The 22,917-nt window shown below is 44.6% G+C and overlaps 1 protein-coding gene across 3 annotated transcripts in view; it reads left to right on the top strand.

Moving 5' to 3' along the window:
• The first annotated feature begins 7,249 nt into the window (after positions 1-7,249).
• LOC119288650 overlaps positions 7,250-22,917 on the top strand; it is a 42,735-nt gene continuing 27,067 nt past the window's right edge. For all 3 annotated transcript variants that reach the window (XM_037568231.1, XM_037568234.1, XM_037568233.1), the window contains exons 1-4: positions 7,250-7,496; positions 7,584-7,709; positions 10,054-10,123; positions 10,229-10,334. In XM_037568231.1, the coding sequence (XP_037424128.1) occupies positions 7,694-7,709; positions 10,054-10,123; positions 10,229-10,334 (192 nt within the window). In that variant the 5' untranslated portion in view covers positions 7,250-7,496; positions 7,584-7,693. The remainder of the gene's footprint in view (positions 7,497-7,583; positions 7,710-10,053; positions 10,124-10,228; positions 10,335-22,917) is intronic.

Consider the following 22,917-nt stretch of genomic DNA (forward strand, 5'->3'; position numbering starts at 1 on the left):
CACATAAGCATCGCAGCCCCAAACTGTAAGAAACGATAGCTTAGGTTTCTAGCCAAACCACAGTTCATATGGTGTCATCTCAACGGATTTAGATGGTGCCCTATTTAACGTGAATGCAACTGTCTCTATTGCATAACCCCAACATGATAGTGATAAATCGGTAAGAGACATCATAGATCGCACCATATCTAATAAAGTACGGTTATGATGTTCGGACACACCATTACGCTGTGGTGTTCTAGGTGGCGTGAGTTGCGAAACAATTCCGCATTGTTTCAAATGAAGACCAAACTCGTAACTCAAATATTCTCCTCCACGATCAGATCGCAAAAACTTTATTTTCTTGTTACGATGATTTTCCACTTCACTCTGAAAATTCTTTGAACTTTTCAAATGTTTCAGACTTATGTTTCATCAAGTAGATATACCCATATCTGCTCAAATCATCTGTGAAGGTCCGAAAATAACGGTACCCGCCGCGAGCCTCAACACTCATCAGTCCGCATACATCAGTATGTATTATTTCTAACAAGTCAGTTGCTCGCTCCATTGTTCCAGAGAACGGGGTCTTGGTCATCTTGCCCATGAGGCATGGTTCGCAAGCATCAAGTGATTCCAAAAACCCATCAGCATGGAGTTTTTTCATGCGCTTTACACCAATATGACCTAAACAGCAGTGCCACAAATAAGTTGCACTATCATTATTAACTTTGCATCTTTTGGCTTCAATATTATGAATATGTGTATCACTACGATCAAGATTCAATAAACCATTTATATTGAGTGTATGAACATAGACGGTTTTATTCATGTAAATAGAACAACAATTATTCTTTGACTTAAATGAATAACCATATTGCAATAAACATGATCCAATCATATTCATGCTTAACGCAAACACCAAATAACATTTATTTTAGGTTCAACACTAATCCCGAAAGTATAGGGAGTGTGCGATGATCATCATATCAATTTTGGAACCACTTCCAACACACATCGTCACTTCACCCTTAACTAGTCTCTGTTCATTCTGCAACTCCCGTTTCGAGTTACTAATCTGAGCAACTGAACTAGTATCAAATACCGAGGGGTTGCTATAAACACTAGTAAAGTACACATCAATAACATGTATATCAAATATACCTTTGTTCACTTTGTCATCCTTCTTATCCGCCAAATACTTGGGGAAGTTCTGCTTCTAGTGACCAGTCCCTTTGAAGTAGAAGCACTTAGTCTCAGGCTTAGGTCTAGACTTGGGCTTCTTCACTTGAGCAGCAACTTGCTTGCCATTCTTCTTGAATTTCCCCTTCTTCCCTTTGCCCTTTTCTTGAAACTAGTGGTCTTGTCAACCATCAACACTTGATGCTTTTCTTGATTTCTACCTTCATCGATTTCCGTATCACGAAGAGCTTGGGAATCGTTTCCGTTATCCCTTGCATATTATAGTTCATCATGAAGTTCTAGTAACTTGGTGATAGTGACTAGAGAATTCTGTCAATCACTATCTTATCTGGAAGATTAACTCCCACTTGATTAAAGTGATTGTAGCACTCAGACATTCTGAGCACATGCTCACTAGTTGAGCTATTCTCCTCCATTTTGTAGGAAAAGTACTTGTCAAAGGTCTCATACCTTTAGACATGGGCATGAGTCTGAAATACTAATTTCAACTCTTGGAACATCTTATATGCTCTGTGGCGTTCAAAACATTTTTGAAGTCCCGGTTCTAAGCCGTAAAGCATGGTGCACTAAACTATCAAGTAGACATCATACCGAGCTTGCCAAACGTTCATAATGTCTGTATATGCTCCTGCAATAGGTTCGTCACCTAGCGGTGCATCAAAGACATAATTATTCTGTGCAACAATGAGGATAATCCTCAGATCACGGATCCAATCCGCATCATTGCTACTAACATCTTTCATTTATTTTTCTCTAGGAACATATCAAAAATAAACGGGGAAGCTATGTGTGAGCTATTGATCTACAACATAGATATGCAAATACTATCAGGACTAAGTTCATGATAAATTTAAGTTCAATTAATCATATTACTTAAGAACTCCCACTTAGATAGACACCCCTCTAGTCATCTAAATGATCACGTGATCCAAATCAACTAAACCATGTCCGATGATCACGTGAGATGGAGTAGTTTTCAATGGTGAACATCATTATGTTGATCATATCTACTATATGATTCACGCTCGACCTTTCGGTCTCCAGTGTTCCGAGGCCATATATGCATATGCTAGGCTCGTCAAGTTTAACCTGAGTATTTCTGCGTGTGCAAAACTGGCCTGCACCCATTGTATGTGAACGTAGAGCTTATCACACCCGGTCATCACGCGGAGTCTCGGCACGACGAACTTTGGCAATGGTGCATACTCAGGGAGAACACTTGTACCTTGAAATTTATAGTAAGGGATCATCTTATAAAGCTACCGCCGAACTAAGAAAAATAAGATTTATAAATGATAAACATCACATGCAATCGATATAAGTGATACGATATGGCCATCATCATCTTGTGCCTGTGATCTCCATCTTCAAAGCACCGTCATGATCACCATCGTCACCGGCTTGACACCTTGATCTCCATCGAAGTATTGTTGTCGTCACGCCAACTATTGCCTCCACGACTATCACTACCGCTTAGTGATAAAGTAAAGCAATTACATGGCGATTGAATTTCATACAATAAAGCGACAACCATATGGCTCCTGCCAGTTGCCGATAACTGTGTTACAAAACATGATCATCTCATATAATAAAATTTAGCATCATGTCTTGACCATATCACATCCCAACATGCCCTGCAAAAACAAGTTAGGCGTCATCTACTTTGTTGTTGCAAGTTTTACGTAGCTGCTACGGGTTGAGCAAGAACCGTTCTTACCTACGCATCAAAAACCACAACGCGGTATAGTGATTGCTTTTTTATCTTCAGAAAGAACCCTGTTCATTGAATCCTATTCAACTAAAGCTGGAGAAACACACCCCCACTAGCCACCTGTGTGTGAAGCACGTTAGTAGAACCAGTCTCGTGTAAGCGTACGCGTAATTTCGGTCTGGGTCGCTTCATCCAACAATGCCGCTGAATCAAGAATCAACTATTGACAACAAGTAATATGTATATACCCACGCCCACAACTCCTTTGTGTTCTACTCGTGCATATAACATATACGCATAAACCTGGCTCTCATACCACTGTTGGGGAACATAGTAATTTCAAAAAAATTCCTACGCACACGCAAGATCATGGTGATGCATAGCAACGAGAGGGAAGAGTATCGGCCACGTACCCTCGTAGACCGTAAGCAGAAGCGTTATGAGAACGCGGTTGATGTAGTCGTACGTCTTCACGATCCGACTGATCCAAGTACTGAACGCACGGCACCTCCGAGTTCAGCACACGTTCAACTCGATGACGTCCCACGAACTCCGGTCCAGCAGAGCTTCACGGGAGAGTTCCGTCAGCACGATGGTGTGATGACGGTGATGTTGCTGCTACAGACGCAGGGTTTCGCCTAAGCACCGGTACGATATGATCGAGGTGGATTGTGGTGGGGGGGCACCGCACACGGCTTGGAACAATCAACTTGTGTGTCCTAGGGTGCCCCCTCCCCCGTATATAAAGGAGTAGAGGAGGGGAAGGGCCGGCCCACTACCATGGCGTGCCCTGGGGAGTCCTACTCCCACCGGGAGTAGGATTCCCCCCTTCCATGTAATAGGAGTAGGAGAGAAGGAAAGGGAAAAGAGAAGAGAAGGAAGGAGGGGGCGCAGCCCCTCCCCCTAGTCCAATTCGGACTAAGCCTAGGGGTGCAGCCTCCCCTCTCTCTTTCCCCTAAAGCCCAATAAGGCCCATATACTCCCCGGCGAATTCTCGTAACTCTCCGCTACTCCGAAAAATACCCGAATCACTCGGAACATTTCCGATGTCCGAATATAGTCGTCCAATATATCGATCTTTACATCTCGACCATTTCGAGACTCCTCGCCATGTCCCCGATCTCATCCGGGACTCCGAACTACCTTCGGTACATCAAAACACATAAACTCATATTACCGATCGTCACCGAATGTTAAGCATGCGGACCCTACGGGTTCGAGAACTATGTAGACATGACCGAGACACGTCTCCGGTCAATAACCAATAGCGGAACCTGGATGTTCATATTGGCTCCTACATATTCTACGAAGATATTTATCGGTCAAACCGCATAACAACATACGTTGTTCCCTTTGTCATCGGTATGTTACTTGCCCGAGATTCGATCGTCGGTATCTCAATACATAGTTCAATCTCGTTACCGGCAAGTCTCTTTACTCGTTTCCGTAATGCGTCATCCTGCAACTAACTCATTAGTTGCATTGTTTGCAAGGCTTATAGTGATGTGCATTACCAAGAGGGCCCAGAGATACCTCTCCGACAATCGGAGTGACAAATCCTAATCTCGATCTACGCCAACTCAACAAGTACCATTAGAGACACCTGTAGAGCACCTTTATAATTACCCAGTTATGTTGTGACGTTTGGTAGCACACAAAGTGTTCCTCTGGTAATCAGGAGTTGCATAATCTCATAGCCATAGGAACATGTATAAGTTATGAAGAAAGCAATAGCAACAAACTAAACGATCATCGTGCTAAGCTAACGGATGGGTCAAGTCAATAACATCATTCTCTAATGATGTGACCCCATTCATCAATTGACAACTCTTGTCCATGGCTAGGAAACTTAACCATCTTTGATTAACGAGCTAGTCAAGTAGAGGCATACTAGTGACACTCTGTTTGTCTATGTATTCACACATGTACTAAGTTTCCGGTTAATACAATTCTAGCATGAATAATAAACATTTATCATGATATAAGGAAATAAATAATAACTTTATATTGCCTCTAGGGCATATTTCCTTCAGTTCCATGGGTGTAGTTTTGATTCAGCTTCACTGCAAACATGATTAATAACTTCGGTGTAGAAGTCTGACAAAGATAATCGGAACAAACCTCCGCTCTCATAACCCTTTTCAACAAATTGTCCATACAAGGACACTACAACCTTATTGGACTCAAACACCAACTTATAGCCACCTCGACACAAACGAGAGCCACTGACAAAGATGTTTATTTATAGAAGGGACATGCTGCGCATTCTTCAACCACACGATCTTTCCGAAGTAAACTACATATCGACCGTACCTACACAATGAATAGAAGCATGAGACTTGTTCACCATAAACACATGTATAATTCTTGTGACCTGATCAGAAAAGAAACATGTTGATGTCAGAACACACATGTATATTGGCACCAGTGTCAATCCACCAATCAGGAGAATGACATACTGAAAGAATGGTAGGAAATTTACCATACTCGACATATTTCATCTCAACATCGCCAATAACATGCCTCATTTTGACGCATGTCCCAGCGGTCATTGCAGGATGAAGCCCAATGATTCTCACTGCCGCATACAAGGCATTTTCCTTTTTCTTATAGGTCTCCTTATTCTTCTTGAAGTTGGCGGGTTGTTGGACTTTGTTCTTGCCATCAAACTTTCCTTTGCCTGCATAGTTGTTTTTGTTGGGTTTTTCGGGCTGGAATTTTTTCTTCTATACCGAATTGGCACTAGAATTCCCCTCATGGTAAATGACGCATGTCTTTTTCCCTCGCCTTCTCTTCCACATCAAGAGTGCCAATAAGACTGTCAACAGTAAACTCTTGCCTCTTGTGCTTCATAGAGGTTGAAAATTCCTTCACGAAGGTGGAAGCTTGGCAATGAATTGTCTGGTAACACACATTTGACATGCTCAAGTTCCTTAGTGAGCGACTGAATCTCATGAGCCTGCTCAACAACAGAGCGATCATTAGTCATCTTATAGTCATGATATTGTTCCATGATATACAACTCACTTCCTGTGTCCACGACCCCAAACTTGGTCTCGAGCGCATCCCACATATCCTTACCGACCATGATGATCATGAATGGATCGAAAATCTTGTCACCAAGAACACTTAGAACAGCACCTCTGAAGAGGGTGTTTGTAGGCTGGAAAGCTTGCTCCTGCTCAACAATCAGCTCTCCCTCTGGCTTTCCTTTAGAGGCGTGAAAACAGTTCATGGTGGTAAGACAAAGAACTACCCTCGCACACCACCTCTTATAGTTCACACCCTCAAACGGTGCAGACTTGAGAGATGCAGCAAAAGGAATAGGAGAAAATTGCCTACACATTTTAGGCTTTTGGATTGTTGAAAAATTAGGCATTTTTTCATTAAATTTAATACAGAAAAACAATAGGTGAAACATGATCAAAATGATAGAGAGAATAATTGCGACATGCAACTGATTGTTGATACTAGTCATGCAATTGAGATCATAAGCAACAAGCAACATATCCATGTTGGTCACTAGTAGCAGCAAACCAAACACTAGCCTATCAGAGAGGATAACTAACATACGGAACAACAACAGAAGATGCATACGCCATCAGGGATGTCGTCGAAGATGCTGGCAACGTCGGGGAAGAAATCGTCATCAGGGATGTCGTCGTTCGCAACCACGATGAAGAGAGATCCAACAGTCATGCGGAAGAACTCCCTCAAAACCTCATTACCCCTTCCCCGTACTGGACCACGAGAGCACGGGGGTTTTGGAGGCCTGCCGTCTCACTCCACAGTGCATGCTAGTAAGCGAGATGGGAAAGAGATATGTTGCAACTCACGGGTATATGCACTAATTCTAAAAAAAGGTAATTCCATTGGATTGCAGCGACGTCGTTCAGGAAGCTACGAATATGATACGACAGACTTTCCTAGTTGTAGACAAGTGCACGGACAAACGAACATGAGATGACGTTCGGAATTTTCTATGACAGACGAAAATTACCGACTCAAGTACAACAAGAATGAAGATGCACTCAAGATTACTGATATTATACTTTATTTTTAGACATATATTAGGAAATGGTCGTGTTTTTGCTCTCTATGCAGTGCTAAACTATAGCGATTTTTTAATATGTTTCATGTCACGCTTACTAGTACTAGTAATCTTTAAAAAAAAGTTTCCTTTTTTAATGCTCTGCTGGGAGCGAACCACCACCTCCCGCTTATGGGCCGCAGCCCATGGGGCGCCATAACCGCCTCCATCCAAGTCGGGGTGCACAGCCCGGCCCGATCCTGACGCGAAGGCCTGCCGCAAGAAGGAAGGGGGAGACCGACGCGAAGAGGAGAGGAGAAAAAAGATCTCAATTGATCGCCTCCGCCGCTACACATCCACGCCGTCGAGAAGCACTTCGGCACCGCCGCGGCCGGTAGCGAAGACTTCGGCGGCCTCCTCTCCGCCGATACCGACGACCTGATTGCCCTCGAGTTCCCAACCTGTCCGCCCTAGAGAACCGGCGCCGCCACGGCCGGCAGTGACGACTTCGGCGGCCTCTTCTCCGCCGACACCGCCGACCAACTCGCCCTCGAGTTCCCCACCTGCAACCACGTGCGTGAGCCATCCCCTCCCTCAATCCCCTTCTCTCTCCGCCGGCCTCTGATCCGTTTGCGCCCCGTTTTCGTTTCCCGGTGGCAGTTCGATGGGTTCCAGAAGGCGACCAAGGAGATGGTGAGCAACAAGAATGGGACGAACACGCTCTCCATCTTCGACAAGGCGTCATCGTCGCCGCCGACTCCCGGGCCAGCATGGGCGGGTACACATGTGAGTCCCCTGTCCCTTGGCCTCGCATTCGTGCTAGGGTTTGGTGCTGCGGGGATTCGATTTGCTGGCGTGGACGCGTGATTTAGGGTCGGGATGTTTATAGATGTCCTAGCGAAATCTGGCTCCTTTGTCCGTTGATTATCTCTGGGAGGACAATTTGGTGGTCAGGGGTGTGTTTCTTTACTCTTGCGTACCAGGGCTGTACATTTTCATATCTAGTAATTCAGGGCAGTGATTCATACATCTATGAAATCTCAAACCAACTTGATTTGGGTGTGAAGAACTTCTGCTTAGGTTCTAGTGTACAACAGAGAAAAACATATCGCAACCTCACAATAGCTGAGCCACCAATTGCAGTGCCATAACCTCACACCAGTTGTGGGGACCGTGCTTGGATGTGGCGGTTCATTTGGATTACGCGGTGAATACAAAGATACTTATTGAGTTTGGATGCTAATTATCTGTAGGAACTGAGAAGGGAGGTAATCTGTAGTGGGATTGTTAATGATAGAGAGTTGTGAATTGATGTGATACTGATATCACACACACAAAAAAGATAGTTTTGCTAATACTTAATATTGAATTCAAGTCTGCTTATCTGTAGGTCCAACATTTGTGCATATTGATTTGTGTCTTTGTGGTTTGGAGTAAGCCAATAGAAAGCTGTTGTTATTGTATAAAATGTCTATTTTTCCACAAGTGTTGATCCTTCTGTAAAATTGCCCTTGCATGTTTGTTAGTCGTTGTAGAAGGCTTTTGCTTGATGCATGTTTGTGGTTTGTAGAAAGCTTTTGTAGAAGGCTTCTGTAAAATTCCCGCGTTGCTATCTGAACTATGTGCTACCACAAGTGAAATCCACCTCGAATTACCTATTTTTGGATCGCATTGATGCACAATGGCTATAGACACAATCCAGTCTTCTACTGGCGAAATATCGAAACAATGTTAGTAACTCTGTTAATGTTAAATACGCATAAGCAAAATATCTATCAAAACTTCAATGACAACATGCCTGCAACATTCTTGAATTTGCATTACTAAGTACTCCCTCCATCCCAAAATAAGTGTCACTAACTTTGTACTAAATCAGCGGCACTTACTTTGGGACGAAGGGAGTATATACAGAACTGAAGATTAACCAAGAACATTACATCATTGCATTTCTTTACAGAATTAGCCCACAGTTGTGATTACAAAGCTAATTTTTAGTGTTAGATTCATCCGTATCTAGATAAATTTAAGACAAACTTTTTGGGATGGACGTAATAGAACTGAAGGTGCCGACACTAAATTTCTCCCAAGATTTCTGAAGAAAGCAAAAATAAAAAAATATTTGCCCTAAGATTTCTCCAAGAAATGCATACCAGGAGCAAAATTAATATATTGATGTAGATGACATTAATCTTCATGTAAGGTGGATCAACTGCCATACAGGAGGGCCAGGTACATGCTCATAAAGTTGGTTGATGTTGCTGTGGCTAATCTGGCCTTATTTCTTGCCGCTGGTTTCTATGAACAAGAAACCAACAAAACTAAAGTTTACTTTAATATAAAGTTTTAGCCGCAGCTAGAAAAGAGCCGCCAAGCTCTTGTACATTTAGTCGATGGACTTTAAAGAAAAATCATGGATAAATGAAGAAGCTAGATCTGGCCATATAGTGCAAGAAACAATTAGTGAGCGAGACAAATGCTTAGTGATGAGAAAAGAATACGTTGGTATTGAAGACAAACACCTGGAAGCCTTAACAAATCTACTCTTACACCCTTTCGGCGGCCGTGGACCATGAGAACTCCAAGAACCTCTCTTGAACCCATGGCTCACGTACAACTGGAGTAGCTGCTGCACTCGGAGACCTGCTGCGGTGCCACTGTTCGATGCGCTAGGAAGCAGGTATAGATGAAGGTCGTACGTGACATAGAAGATGGTGAGCTACATCTTGCATGTACAAATGAGGGTGACCTAGGCTTGTGTTCGACAAATGTTATGCGAGGCGGTGACGACTGAACGCGATAGTAACCCTAGCTGGTCGCACTCACTCTTCACGAGAGAGGAAGAATAAATCAGATTGGGTCGAGCGAGTCGATGAGGCAGGGAAGAGAGCGGGCGGGTCCACTCGTCGGTGATAATTTGGTTGAGAGCGGAGGAAGCGACACACGAACATGCGAATCGATGTACCATGATCTACCAACACAACCGCACTCCCCTTTGATAGTAAAAGACAGTTAGCATAACAATAGTTTCTTCCTTTAGAGATTTGATGGAACTATGAGTGGCCTTTTGACATATTTTAGTGTCGTTAAGCTGTACTTAGGGCTATGCTTAACAATACTGCTCTTTTTCTAGGGTTCGGTCTTGGTACTATGTTGATAAGCGAGGGTGCAAGGCTCAAGGGAAGCCGGTTCTCTAACTCTCTGTATGCTTATTGTATGCTCATGGTATCTTGGATGAGGGGTATGTTCTTTTATACCTCTATATTATCTTGAAATTGCATCCCTTATGTTTGTGTTGTACATTTCAGTTACAAATTCAACGTGTCAGTTGAGGAAGCTGCTGAGTTAGCATGGCGGGCGCGGGCTTTTATCACGCAACCTTTCGTGATGGAGCCAGTGGTTGTATTCATATTGGTATGCATTCTATTTCCTAGTATCTATCCTAATATTTGTTTTGTTCACTCGATAAGCATGATACATGCATGCATATTTGTTAAACACCTTATCATTATATCTTCCTTTTGAAATCGCAAACACAATTGTTTATTGAGTTGAAATTACTTTCGTAAGTTTTTGGCAAAGTTCAGAGATTATTGTATTCTCCATCATGTAATGCACACCCCTAGGTTGGGAACTAGAGATTACCGTCTAGACGATGGTTATAAATTAAACCAAACCCTTCTATTTACAAATGTACAATGTTGTAGAGTATAAACATGGGTCTAGACATCTAGTGAGACCTACCTAGGATTTCTGAAACAATATAATATAATGGTTACATGTAAATTACATGCGTAGATTTATTCCTTTTTTCATATGACTTACATGTTAGTAGATTCTAAAAATATGGTGTGATGTATAAAAAATTATGGTCAATGCTATGTCTAGTGTTTGCGCCAAATTATTATTTGAAAGTCGGGGTTAAAGTTTATTGAGAAAAGAAGATTATCATTTGGGCTTGATAAGGTATGACTATATCCCATGGGGTCATGTTATGCAAACATGGCCCACTTTGGAGAAGAATACACAACCATTTTGGTAGTGAGCCTAACTCATCTCAACAATTCTGTTTGGGCCTCGTTCCCCTAATATGCTAGACTATTTCTCTTATTCACTTCATGATTTGAGAGAGGGAATGCCAGCGCCCATGGCACCATTGTCCTCCCGGCCATTCATGCCACTTGAGAGAATGAAGGCTCTTGCGACATCGTGCGAGAGGCATTAGCGCTAGCGAGTTTGCCACCATCTGAGCCACGGCGGCAATGCCGTAGAGCATATAATAGAGGGTAGAGCTGGATGGTGGCGTGCCGACGTTGCAGGAGGAGGTGCACTTGTACGAGCACTGCAATCTGTTTCTTCTTCCAAGCAATCAGAGAACCATTAGAAATGCACAGTAAACAAAAAGTGAACGACAATTCAAGGGATCAGTAGCCCACATAGCATCTCAATATGCCTGGGAGCTGTAATGAACGTGAACGGGGAAAGAATATATAGTGAGGGATCGTGTCACAAAGATATCAAAAACCAGGAAGATATAAAAAAACACGAAGATGACTATAGTGAACCGAGGTGGGGGCAGAGACGAACTAACTCAAAATATGGACATGCTAGGAGATATCATGGCGAGTGATAGCCAGAAGACTCCCAACAAGATGACGATAATGTGTCGGAGCTGACAAAGTTCACCATCAGTAGCACGAAGATGAACATTGAGCTACATGGGAGTCAACGGTGCGCTCATCAGTAAGAGCAACATGAGCAAGAAGATCCTGGATTATTTTTCTTGACCAAGAGACCTTAATCCTAAGAAAGTAGCAAAGTGGGCCAAGATCAGATATAAGAAAGTGCTCACTAAGACATGCCTTCACAAAGGTAATATACTCGGTGTCTTTGCCAGTGGTGAACATGTCATCAACTTATAGAAGAGTCCAACCAAGAGCATAAAGTTGGCCAAACAATGCAGGATCATGAGCACTCGCTGAAACCAACGGCAGCCACTGTAGAGGAAAACACTCACACTAGTCTTGAGGGCTTGCTTCAGGCCATGGAGAGCGACAGACGATAAAGCATGTCGTAAGGAACAAAATACCTAGGTGGTGGCTGCATGTAAACCTCCTCACGTAACTCATCATTAAGAAAGACGTTCTTAACATCAAGTTGAGGTATAGATAAGTGGCGAATGTGCGAACAGGGGTCATATGGCTCGCATGAGCAAAAAGTCTTATTGTAATCAAGACCATGCTCCTCCTGAAAGCCACGAGCCACAAGACGAGTTTTGTAATGCACAATGGAACCATCAGAGCGAGTCTTAACCTTGTAGACCCCTTACAAGTGACGGGATGAACACAAAGAGGAAGAGAAACAAGATCCCACGTGCCAATACGTTCAAGAGCAGCAATCTCCTCTACCATCGTAAACTGCCATTTCAGATAAGCAACAACGTCACGATAAGAAATCAGCTCAAGAAAAGCAGCGCGAGCGCTTGAAAAATCACGGTGGTCAATTGGCGGAAACATATGAGAAGGCAAGCCGTAAGTAGGCTGAGACAGGGAAGATGGCACATCAATTGATGCATACACAACACGCAGTCAACGAGTGTGAAAGTGAGTAAAAGATGGAAGACCATGAGGAATCATCGGGGTAAACTCAGGTGATGGAGACGAGGAAGCCACCGGTGATGGTGTAGAATCCTGTGATAAGCAAGGTCAGGACATCATAGGAGATGATGGCGTTGGATCTGTTACAATCGGAGAAGTGAATGGATAAAGGCTCAATAGGAATGATAGAAGTGTCGAGAAAATTGTAGAAAGAGATACCCTTCACTGAAAAGGTCGAGGAAGATGAATGCATGTAGAAGGGACGAGACTAATCGAAAGTCATATACCGAGAAATAGGCATTCGTCGATCGACGCGATCTCAACAACGATATCCCTTGCGCTCATCGCCATATCCTAAGAAGGCACTTAAGAGACCGAACAATTAGTTTGGTGCGCTCATGAGGGAAAAGAAGAACATAGCAAACACAACCAAACAATTGAAGCGCTAAATAATCAGAAAACAATCAAAGTGACACTCCAAAGGAGCGCCACCCTGTAGGGAAATGAATTGCTGAAGGTTGATGAGATAGATGGAAGTGGAGGCAGACTTGACCGAGAAGTGCAGCAGAAGATAGAGAAGTGACCATCAACTAACGAGTCGTCTGAAGAAGACGACGATGCTTGCGCTCAGCCCCGCCATTCTAAGCATGAGCACCAAGATAAGAGAACTGAGCAAGAGTACCCTTCTCAGCAAGGACTCAAAGCAACAACTTGGAGATGTATTCTCCACCAGAGTCATCACAGAATACAAGACTAGGCATAGAGAACTTAGTTTGAACAATGGCATCAAAACACTTATATAGATAAGATATTACTACGAGAAAAAATAAAGTATATCCAGGTGTGTTGAGAGCAGTCATCCATAAAGATTGTATACTAGCGATGACCTTCTTTCGAGGCAAAGGGAGATGGACCCTAGACATAAAAGAGAACAATGTCGAACGGATGCTGAGACACTGTCTTTACCAAGCTGACAACCCCGGCGGTTTAGGGACATCGTTGGAGACGGATCCAAGAAGACCACGTCAAACTAAGGATGAGAGATGAGAGCCACACAAGTGACTCCTAGCGATGATGCCACTTCTAAAAACAATTGGTAGACAAGGCAACAGAGGTGGAGAGACTGGCGGCGATAGCAGCAGAGTTACTTGGTCTAGCATCCCACGTGCCTGTGCACTTTCCATTACCCGCCGATCCGGCTTGGTGTGCTTCTCCTGTCTGCAGGTTGTGTGGCACGCACTTGATTAAGCACCCCACGTTCTCCTACTGTGCGTCCTTGGCCCTGGCTTTAGGTAGCGCCTGTCCTCGGCTTGTCGTGCATAATCCAGGTACGCGCCGACTGTCCAAGCTCCTGCTCACCATTGGTGTTGCTCGAGGGTTATGGTGTCGCTCAGCAAGGGAGCACGGGATGTGGGATTGAGACAGTACACATAGCAGCCCGCAGCAAGGCAAAGGATGCCCATCCAGACTGGCAGGGAGCGGAGGTGGACACAAAGGTGGACGTTGAGTCTCAACAGTGCGCTCGTAGTAAGAGCAGCACGAGCAAGAAGATCCTGGATATATTTCTCTTAGAAAATAAAGAAGCCATCAGAGGTAGAAGAAACCTCATTCTCAAGGAAGTAGCGAAAAGGACCAAGATCATACATAAGAAATTCACTATGACGAGCCTTCATGAAGGCAATGTAAGAGTTGTCCCTAGTGATGGTCGGCATATGTAACAAATGTCAGACCACGAGTTGGTTGGTGGACAGAATGTGCAGGATCATGAGCACTCACTAAAAACCAGCCGCATTCACTGCTGAGATGAAGCGATCAAACCAGGCACGCGAGGGGTTTGCTTAAGACCATATAGGGAGCGACGAAGACGAGAAACCATGACATCCGGAAGAGAATACCCAGGTGGTGGCTACATGTAGGCATTCTTGACATCAAGCTGAGAGAGAGACTAGTGGCGAACGGAAGCCACAACGAAAAGTGTGCGAAGAGTGGTCATCTGGGCCATACAGGAGCAAGTGTCTAATCGTAGTCTTAACTATGTTCTCACCACTAGAAGAGCTTCGTAAACCTCAAGAGAAACATCAGTCTTACCCTTGTAGGCCCACATACAAGTGATGTGACGAGCAAGAGGAAGGAAAATGAGATTCCATTGGCCGACGCGGGAAGAGCATTCAATGCCACTACATGCTGCTATTCTACATGAACAAAAATCTCATGGTAAGAAGTCTTCTTGGGGAGCAGCACAATAACCATAGTAGTTAATAGCAGAAGCCGGTGAGCTCAGAAGCCATTAGTAGGCTGTAGGCTGATCTGGAGGCCATGTGTTGCCAACAGAAGAAGACATAGTAGTCAAGGAAGATGACTCATTAGAAGAATCCACAACACAAGGACAATTATTGTAGTAAAGTCAAGGAAGATGAGCAAAGAAGGAAGATGAAAAGACTAAGTGCAAGAGTGACTCGACTATCAACTGGTAGGGAAGTTCCATTTGACAGTAAAAACATGAATAGAGAATCTAGATGTGGAATACCCAAGTGGCGGCTACACGTAAACCTCCTCACACAACTCACCATTAAGAAAGACATTTTTAACATCGAGCCGAGGCGTACACACATGACGAATAGAAGCCACGACAAGAAGTGTGCAAACAATGTCATATGGCCCGTGGGAGCAAAAAGTCTCATCGTAATTAGGGCCATGCTACCGCTGAAAGCTACGAGCCACAAGACGAGCTTTGTAATGCTCAAGAGAACCATTAGAGCGAGTCTTAACCTTGTAGACCCACCAAGTAATAGGAAGAACACGAGGAGGAAGAGAAACAATATCCCACGTGCCGATGCGCTCAACAGTAGCAATATCCTCTATCATGGCAAGGTGGCATTTGGTACGAACAACATTAAGATAAGAAGTCTGCTCAAGAACAACAACGCCAATGTTTGAAAGACTAAGGCGGTAAGTAAGCGAAAGAGGACGAGGACGCGGGCCACAAGTAGGCTGAGACGGGGAAGATTGCACATTAGTAGACGCATCCACAACACACGAACGGCGTGTATAAAACTGAGGCAAATATGAAAGAATACGAGCAAGAATCATCGAGATAAACTCAGGTGATGAAGACAAGGAAGCCACCGGTGATAAATGTGTCGAATCCTGTGATAAGCAGGTGAGGAAATGATGGTGTTGAATATTAAATAATCGGAGAAGCAAGAGCGGTACAAGGAATGAATTAGGGCTCAACAAGAGTGATAGGAGTGTCGATGAATTAAGGCTCAACAAGAGTGATAGGAGTGTTGGGAAAAGTGTGGAAACATATGTCGTCCACTGAAAAGGTTGGGGAAGATGGATGCGGGTAGAAGGGACGAGACTCATCGAAAGTCATATCCCGAGAAATAGTCATCCGACGACCAACATGATCCGAGCAATGATATACCTTATGCTCATTGGTGTATCCTAATAAGCCACACTCAACGGATCGAGCAATAAGTTTGATGCGTTCCTGAGGGGCAAGGACACAACAAACACAACCAAACAATTAAAGCGCCGAACAATCAGGAAACGATCAAATAGACGCTCGAAAGGAGACCACCCTACATAGTAGTGGATTGGATTGCCGAAGGTTGATGAGTTAAATGGAAGTGGAGATAGACTCAGCCCAAAAGTGTGGCGAAAGAGAGGTAGTGTCCATCAATAGATGAGCCTTAAGAAAATGATGATGCTTGCGCTCAGCCACGCCATTCTGAGCATGAGCACCAGGATAAGAGAACTGAGTAAGAGCACCCTGCTCAGCAAGGACCTCCACGCAACAACTTGGAGATATACGCTCCATCAGGGTCATCACAGAACACATGAATAGGCGTAGAGTACTGAGTGGAACCAAGGCGGCAAAACACTTATATAGACATAAGACCTCATTATTAGAAGAAATAAAAGATATCCAGTTGTTTAGAGAAGTCATCTATAAAGATAGTATACTAGCAATGACCTCCTTTTGAGGCAAAGGCAGATGGACCCTAAACATCAAAGAGAACAAGGTCAAAAGGACGCTGAGATACTGTCTCGCTATGAGTATGAGGTAACTATTTACCAAGCCGATAACCCTGGTGATTTGGAGACATCGTCGGAGATGGATCCAAGAAGACCATGTTGAACTAATGATGAGAGATGAGACCCATGCAAGTGTCCCAAGGCAATGATGCCATTGCTGAAAATAACTAGTAGACAAGGTAACAGAGGCGGAGAGACTGCGGCGGTGGCAGCAGAGGAACTTGATTGCATCCCATCTGCTTGTGAACTCTCCGTTCCCGCCGATCTAGCTTGGTGTGCTTCTCCTGTTTGCCGGTTGTGTGGCACACACTTGATTAAGCGCCGCATTTTCTCCTACCGTGCGCCCTTGGCCCCGGCTTTAGGTAGCGCCGTGTCCTCGGCTTGTCGTGCATAATCCAGGTATGCGCCGACTGTCCGTGCTCGTGCTCGCCATTGGTGTTGCCCGAGTGTCTGGTCTTGGTGTCGCCCAACAAGGGAACTGCAGTCTGGTTCTTTCAAGCAATGAAAGAACCACTAGAAATGCATAGTAAGCAGAAGTGAACGACAATCCAAGGGATCACTAGCCCACATAGCATCTCAATATGCTTGGGAGCTGTAATGAACGGGAACGGGGAAAGAATATACAATGAGGAATTGTGCCACGAAGATATAAAAAAACGAAGAAGATAACTATAATGAACCGAGGTGGGGGAAGAGATGAACTAACTCAAAATATGGACATGATAGGAGATATCCAGGCGAGTGGTAGCTAGCAGACTCCCAACAAGATGATGATAACGTGTCGGAGCTGACAAAGGGTCACCATCAGTAGCACGGAGGTGAACATTGAGTTGCATGAGAGTCAACGGTGCACTCATTCATAAGAGCAACACGAGCAAGATCCTGGATTACTTTTCTTGACCAAGAAGAGACCTTAATCCTAAGAAAGTAGCAAAGTGGGCCAAGATCAGACATAAGAAAGTGCTCACTAAGATGTGCCTTCACAAAGGCAATAAACTCTTGTGTCTTTGCCAGTGGTGAACATGTCATCAACTTAGAAGAAGAGTTCGACCAAAGAGCAAAAAGGTGGACAAACAACACAGGATCATGAGCACTTGTTGAAACCAGCGGCAGCCGCCGTAGAGGCAAAACGCTCAAACCAGTCTCGAGGGCTTTGCTTCAGGCCATGGAGAGCGATGAAGACGACAAAGCATGTCATAAGTAACAAAATAGCTAGGTGGTGGCTGCATGTAAACCTCCTCGCGTAGCTCACCATTAAGTAAGACATTCTTAACATCAAGTTGAGATACAGATAAGTGGCGAAATGTGCGATCAGTGGTCATATGGTTCACATGAGCAAATAGTCTTATTGTAATCAATACCACGTTCCTCCTGAAAGCCATGAGCCACAAAAACGAGTTTTGTAATGCTCAACGGAACCATCAGAGCGAGTCTTAACCTTGTAGACCCCTTACAAGTAACGGGACAAACACAAAGAGGAAGGGAAACAAGATCCCATGTGTCGGTGTGCTCAAGAGCAACAATCTCCTCTGACATCGCAAACTGCCATTTTGGATAAGCAACAACCTCACGATAAGAAATCAGATTAAGAGCAGCAACACGAGTGCTTGAAAAATTAGGGCGGTCAATTGGCAGAAACATATGAGAAGGCAAGCCGTAAGTAGGCTGAGACGGGGAAGATGGCACATCAGTAGACGCATGCACAACACGTGGCCAATGAGTAGGAAAAGATGGAAGACCATGAGGAGGAATCATCGGGGTAAACTCAGGTGATGAAGGCGAGGAAGCCACCGGTGATGGTGTAGAATCCTGTGATAAGCGAGGTCAGGAAATCATAGGACATGGTGATGTTGGATCTGTTATAATCGGAGAAGTGAATGGATAAGGGATCAATAGGAATGATAGGAGGGTCGAGAAAATTGTAGTAAGAGATATCCTTCACTGAAAAGGTCGAGGAAGATGAATGTGTGTAGAAAGTACGAGACTAATGGAAAGTCATATACCGAGAAATAGGAATCCGTTGATCGACATGATCTCAGCAACGATATCCCTTACGCTCATTCCAATATCCTAAGAAGACACTTAACATACCAAGCAGTTAGTTTGGTGCGTTCATGAAGGGAAAGAAGAACATAGCAAACACAACCAATCAATTGAAGCGCTAAATAATCAGAAAACAATCAAAGTGACGCTCCAAAGGAGCGCCACCCTCTAGGGAAATGAATTGCTGAAGGTTGATGAGATAGATGGAAGTGGAGGCAGACTTGACAAAAAAGTGCGACGGAAGATAGAGCAGTGACCATGAACTAACGAGCCGTCTCAAGAACGCGACGTTGCTTGCGCTCAGCCATGCCATTCTGAGCATGAGCACCAGGATAAGCGAACTGAGCAATAGTACATTGCTCAGCAAGGACTCAAAGCAACAACTTGGAGATGTATTCTCCACTAGAGTCATCACAGAATACAAGACTAGGCATAGAGAACTTAGTTTGAACAATGGCATCAAAACACTTATAGATAAGATATCACTGCGATAAGAAATAAAGTATAGGTAGTTGTGTTGAGAGAAGTCATCTATAAAGATCGGATACTAGCGATGACCTCCTTTCGAGGCAAAGGGAGATGGACCCCCGACATAAAACAGAACAATGTCGAAAGGATGCTGAGACACTGTCTCGCTGTGAGCATAAGGTAACTGTACCTCTTTACCAAGCTGACAACCCTAGCGGTTTAGAGACATCGTTGGAGACGGATCCAAGAAGACCACGCCAAACTAAGGATGAGAGATGAGAGCCACACAAGTGACTCCTAGCGATGATGCCACTTCTAAAAACAATTGGTAGACAAGGCAATAGAGGTGGAGAGACTGGCGGCGATAGCGGCAGAGTTACTTGGTCTAGCATCCCACGTGCCTATGCACTCTCCGTTACCTGCCGATCCGGCTTGGTGTGCTTCTCTTGTCTGCAGGTTGTGTGGCACACACTTGATTAAGCACCCCACGTTCTCCTATTGTGTGCCCTTGGCCCTGGCTTTAGGTAGCACCTATCCTCGGCTTGTCGTGCATAATCCAGGTACGCGCCGACTGTCCAAGCTCCTGCTCACCATTGGTGTTGCTCGAGGGTTATGGTGTCGCTCAGCAAGGGAGCACGGGATGTGGGATTGAGACAGTTCACATAGCAACCCGCACCAAGGCAAAGGATGGCCATCCAGACTGGCAGGGAGCGGAGGTGGACACAAAGGTGGACGTTGAGTCTCAACAGTGCGCTCGTAGTAAGAGCAGCACGAGCAAAGAAGATCCTGGATATACTTCTCTTAGAAAATAAAGAAGCCATCAGAGGTAGAAGAAACCTCATTCTCAAGGAAGTAGCGAAGAGGACCAAGATCATACATAAGAAATTCACTATGACAAGCCTTCACAAAGGCAATGTAAGAGTTGTCCCTAGTGATGATCGACATATGGAACAAATGTTAGACCACAAGTTGGTTGGTGGACAGAATATGCAGGATCATGAGCACTCACTAAAAACCAGCCGCATTCACTGCTGAGATGAAGCCCTCAAACCGGGCACGCGAGGTCTTTGCTTAAGACCATATAGGGAGCGACGAAGACGAGAAACCATGCCATCCGGAAGAGAATACCATGTGGTGGCTACATGTAGGCATTCTTGACATCAAGTTGAGAGAGAGACTAGTGGCGAACGGAAGCCACAACGGAAAGTGTGCGAAGAGTGGTCATCTAGGCCATACAGGAGCAAATGTGTAATCGTAGTCTTGACTATGTTCTCACCACTAGAAGAGCTTCGTAAAGCTCAAGAGAAACATCCGAGTCTTACCCTTGTAGGCTCACTTACAAGTGATGTGACGAGCAAGACGAAGGGAAATGAGATTTCACTAGCCGACGCGGGGAAGAGCATTCAATGCCATTACATGCTGCTATTCTGCATGAACAAAAATGTCACGGTAAGAAGTCTTCTTGAGAAGAGCAGCGCAATAACCATAGTAGTTAATAGGCAGAAGCCGGCGAGCTCAGTAGGCATTAGTAGGCTGTAGGGTGATCTGGAGGCCATGTGTTGCCAGTAGAAGAAGACATGGTAGTCGAAGAAGATGACTCATTAGAAGAAAGCACAACACATGAAACAATTATTGCAGTAAAGTCATGGAAGATGAGCAAAAGAAGGAAGATGAAAAGACGAAGTGCAAGAGTGACTCGACTATCAACTGGTAGGGAAGTTCCATTTGACAGTAAAAACATGAATAGGGGAATCTAGATGTGGAATACCCAAGTGGCGGCTGCACGTAGACCTCCTCAGTCCTCACACAGCTCACCATTAAGAAAGACATTCTTAACATCAAGCCAAGACGCAAACACATGATGAATATGGCCCGCGAGAGCTAAAAGTCTCATCATAATCAGGGCCATGCTACCGCTGAAAGCCACAAGCCACAAGACGAGCTTTGTAATGCTTAAGAGAACCAGTAGAGCGAGTCTTAACCTTGTAGACCCACCAAATAATGGGAAGAACACGAGGAGGAAGAGAAACAATATCCCATGTGCGGATGCGCTCAACAGTAGCAATATCCTCTATCATGGCAAGGTGCCATTTCGTATGAACAACATCAAGATAAGAATTCTGCTCAAGAACAACAGCGCCAATGTTTGAAAGACTAAGGCGGTAAGTAGGCGAAAGAGGACGAGGACGCAGGCCACAAGTAGGCTGAGACGGGGAAGATGGCACATGAGTAGACGCATCCACAACACACGAACGACGTGTATAAAAGTGAGGCAAATATGAAAGAATACGAGCAAGAATCATCGAGATAAACTCAGGTGATGAAGACAAGGAAACCACCCGTGATAAATGTGTCAAATCTTGTGATAAGCAGGTGAGAAAATCGTAGGAGATGACGGTGTTGAATCTTGAATAATCGGAGAAGCAAGAGCAGTACGAGGAATGGATTAGGGCTCAACGAGAGTGATAGGAGTGTCGGGAAAAGTGTGGAAACAGATGCCCTCCACTGAAAAGGTCGGGGGAGATGGACGCGGGTAAAAGGGACGAGACTCATCGAAAGTCATATCCTGAGAAATAGTCATCCGACGACGAACACGATCTGAGCAACGATATCCCTTATGCTCATTGTTGTATCCTAATAAGCCACACTCAACAGACCGAGCAATAAGTTTGGTGCGTTCACAAGGGGCAAGAAGGAGACAACAAACACAACCAAATAATTGAAGCGCCGAACAATCAGGAAACGATCAAATAGACACTCGAAAGGAGAGCACCCTACATAGCAGTGGATTGGATTGCCGAAGGTTGATGAGTTAGATGGAAGTGGAGATAGACTCGGCCGAGAAGTGTGGCGGAAGAGAGGTAATGTCCATCAATAGATGAGCCTTAAGAAAGTGATGATGCTTGCGCTCAGCCATGCAATTCTGAGCATGAGCACCAGGATAAGAGAACTGCGTAAGAGCACCCTACTCAGCAAGGACTCCACGCAATAGCTTGGAGATATACACTCCATCGGAGTCATCACAGAACACATGAATAGGCGTAATGAATTGAGTGGAACCAAGGCGGCAAAACACTTATATAGATAAGACCTTACTACTAGAAGAAATAAAAGATATCCAGCTGTTCAGAGAAGTCATCTATAAAGATAGTATACTAGCAATGACCTCCTTTTGAGGCAAAGGCAGATGGACCCCATACATCAAAGAACATGGTCGAAAGGACGCCGAGGCACTGTCTCGCTACGAGTATGAGGTAACGGTACCTGTTTACCAAGCCGACAACCCTGGTGGTTTAGAGACATCGTTGGAGATGGATCCAAGAAGACCACGTTGAACTAATGATGAGAGATGAGACCCACACAAGTGTCCAAGGCAATGATGCCACTGCTGAAAATAACTGTTAGACAAGGCAACAGAGGCAGAGAGACTGGCGGCGGTGGCAGCATAGTGACTTGATTGCATAACATCTACCTGTGCACTCTCTGTTCCCGCCGATCTCGCTTGGTGTGCTTCTCCTGTTTGCAGGTTGTGTGGCACACACTTGATTAAGCACCGCACGTTCTTCTACTGTGCGCCCTTGGCCTCGGCTTTAGGTATGCGCCGACTGTCCATGCTCATGCTCACCATTGGTGTTGCTTGAGTGTCCGGTCTTTGGTGTCGCCCAACGAGGGAACAAGGGATGTGGGATTGAGACAGTTCCCATAGCAACTAGCAGCAAGGCGAAGGATGCCCATGTAGACTGGTAGGGAGCGAAGGTGGACACAAAGGTGGATGTTGACACCATAGGAGTCTCAACAGTGCGCTCATTAGTAAGAGCAGCACACACAAGATGATCCTGGATATACTT

The sequence above is a fragment of the Triticum dicoccoides genome, chromosome 4A, assembly GCF_002162155.2.
Source record: "Triticum dicoccoides isolate Atlit2015 ecotype Zavitan chromosome 4A, WEW_v2.0, whole genome shotgun sequence".
Lineage (NCBI taxonomy): Eukaryota > Viridiplantae > Streptophyta > Magnoliopsida > Poales > Poaceae > Triticum > Triticum dicoccoides.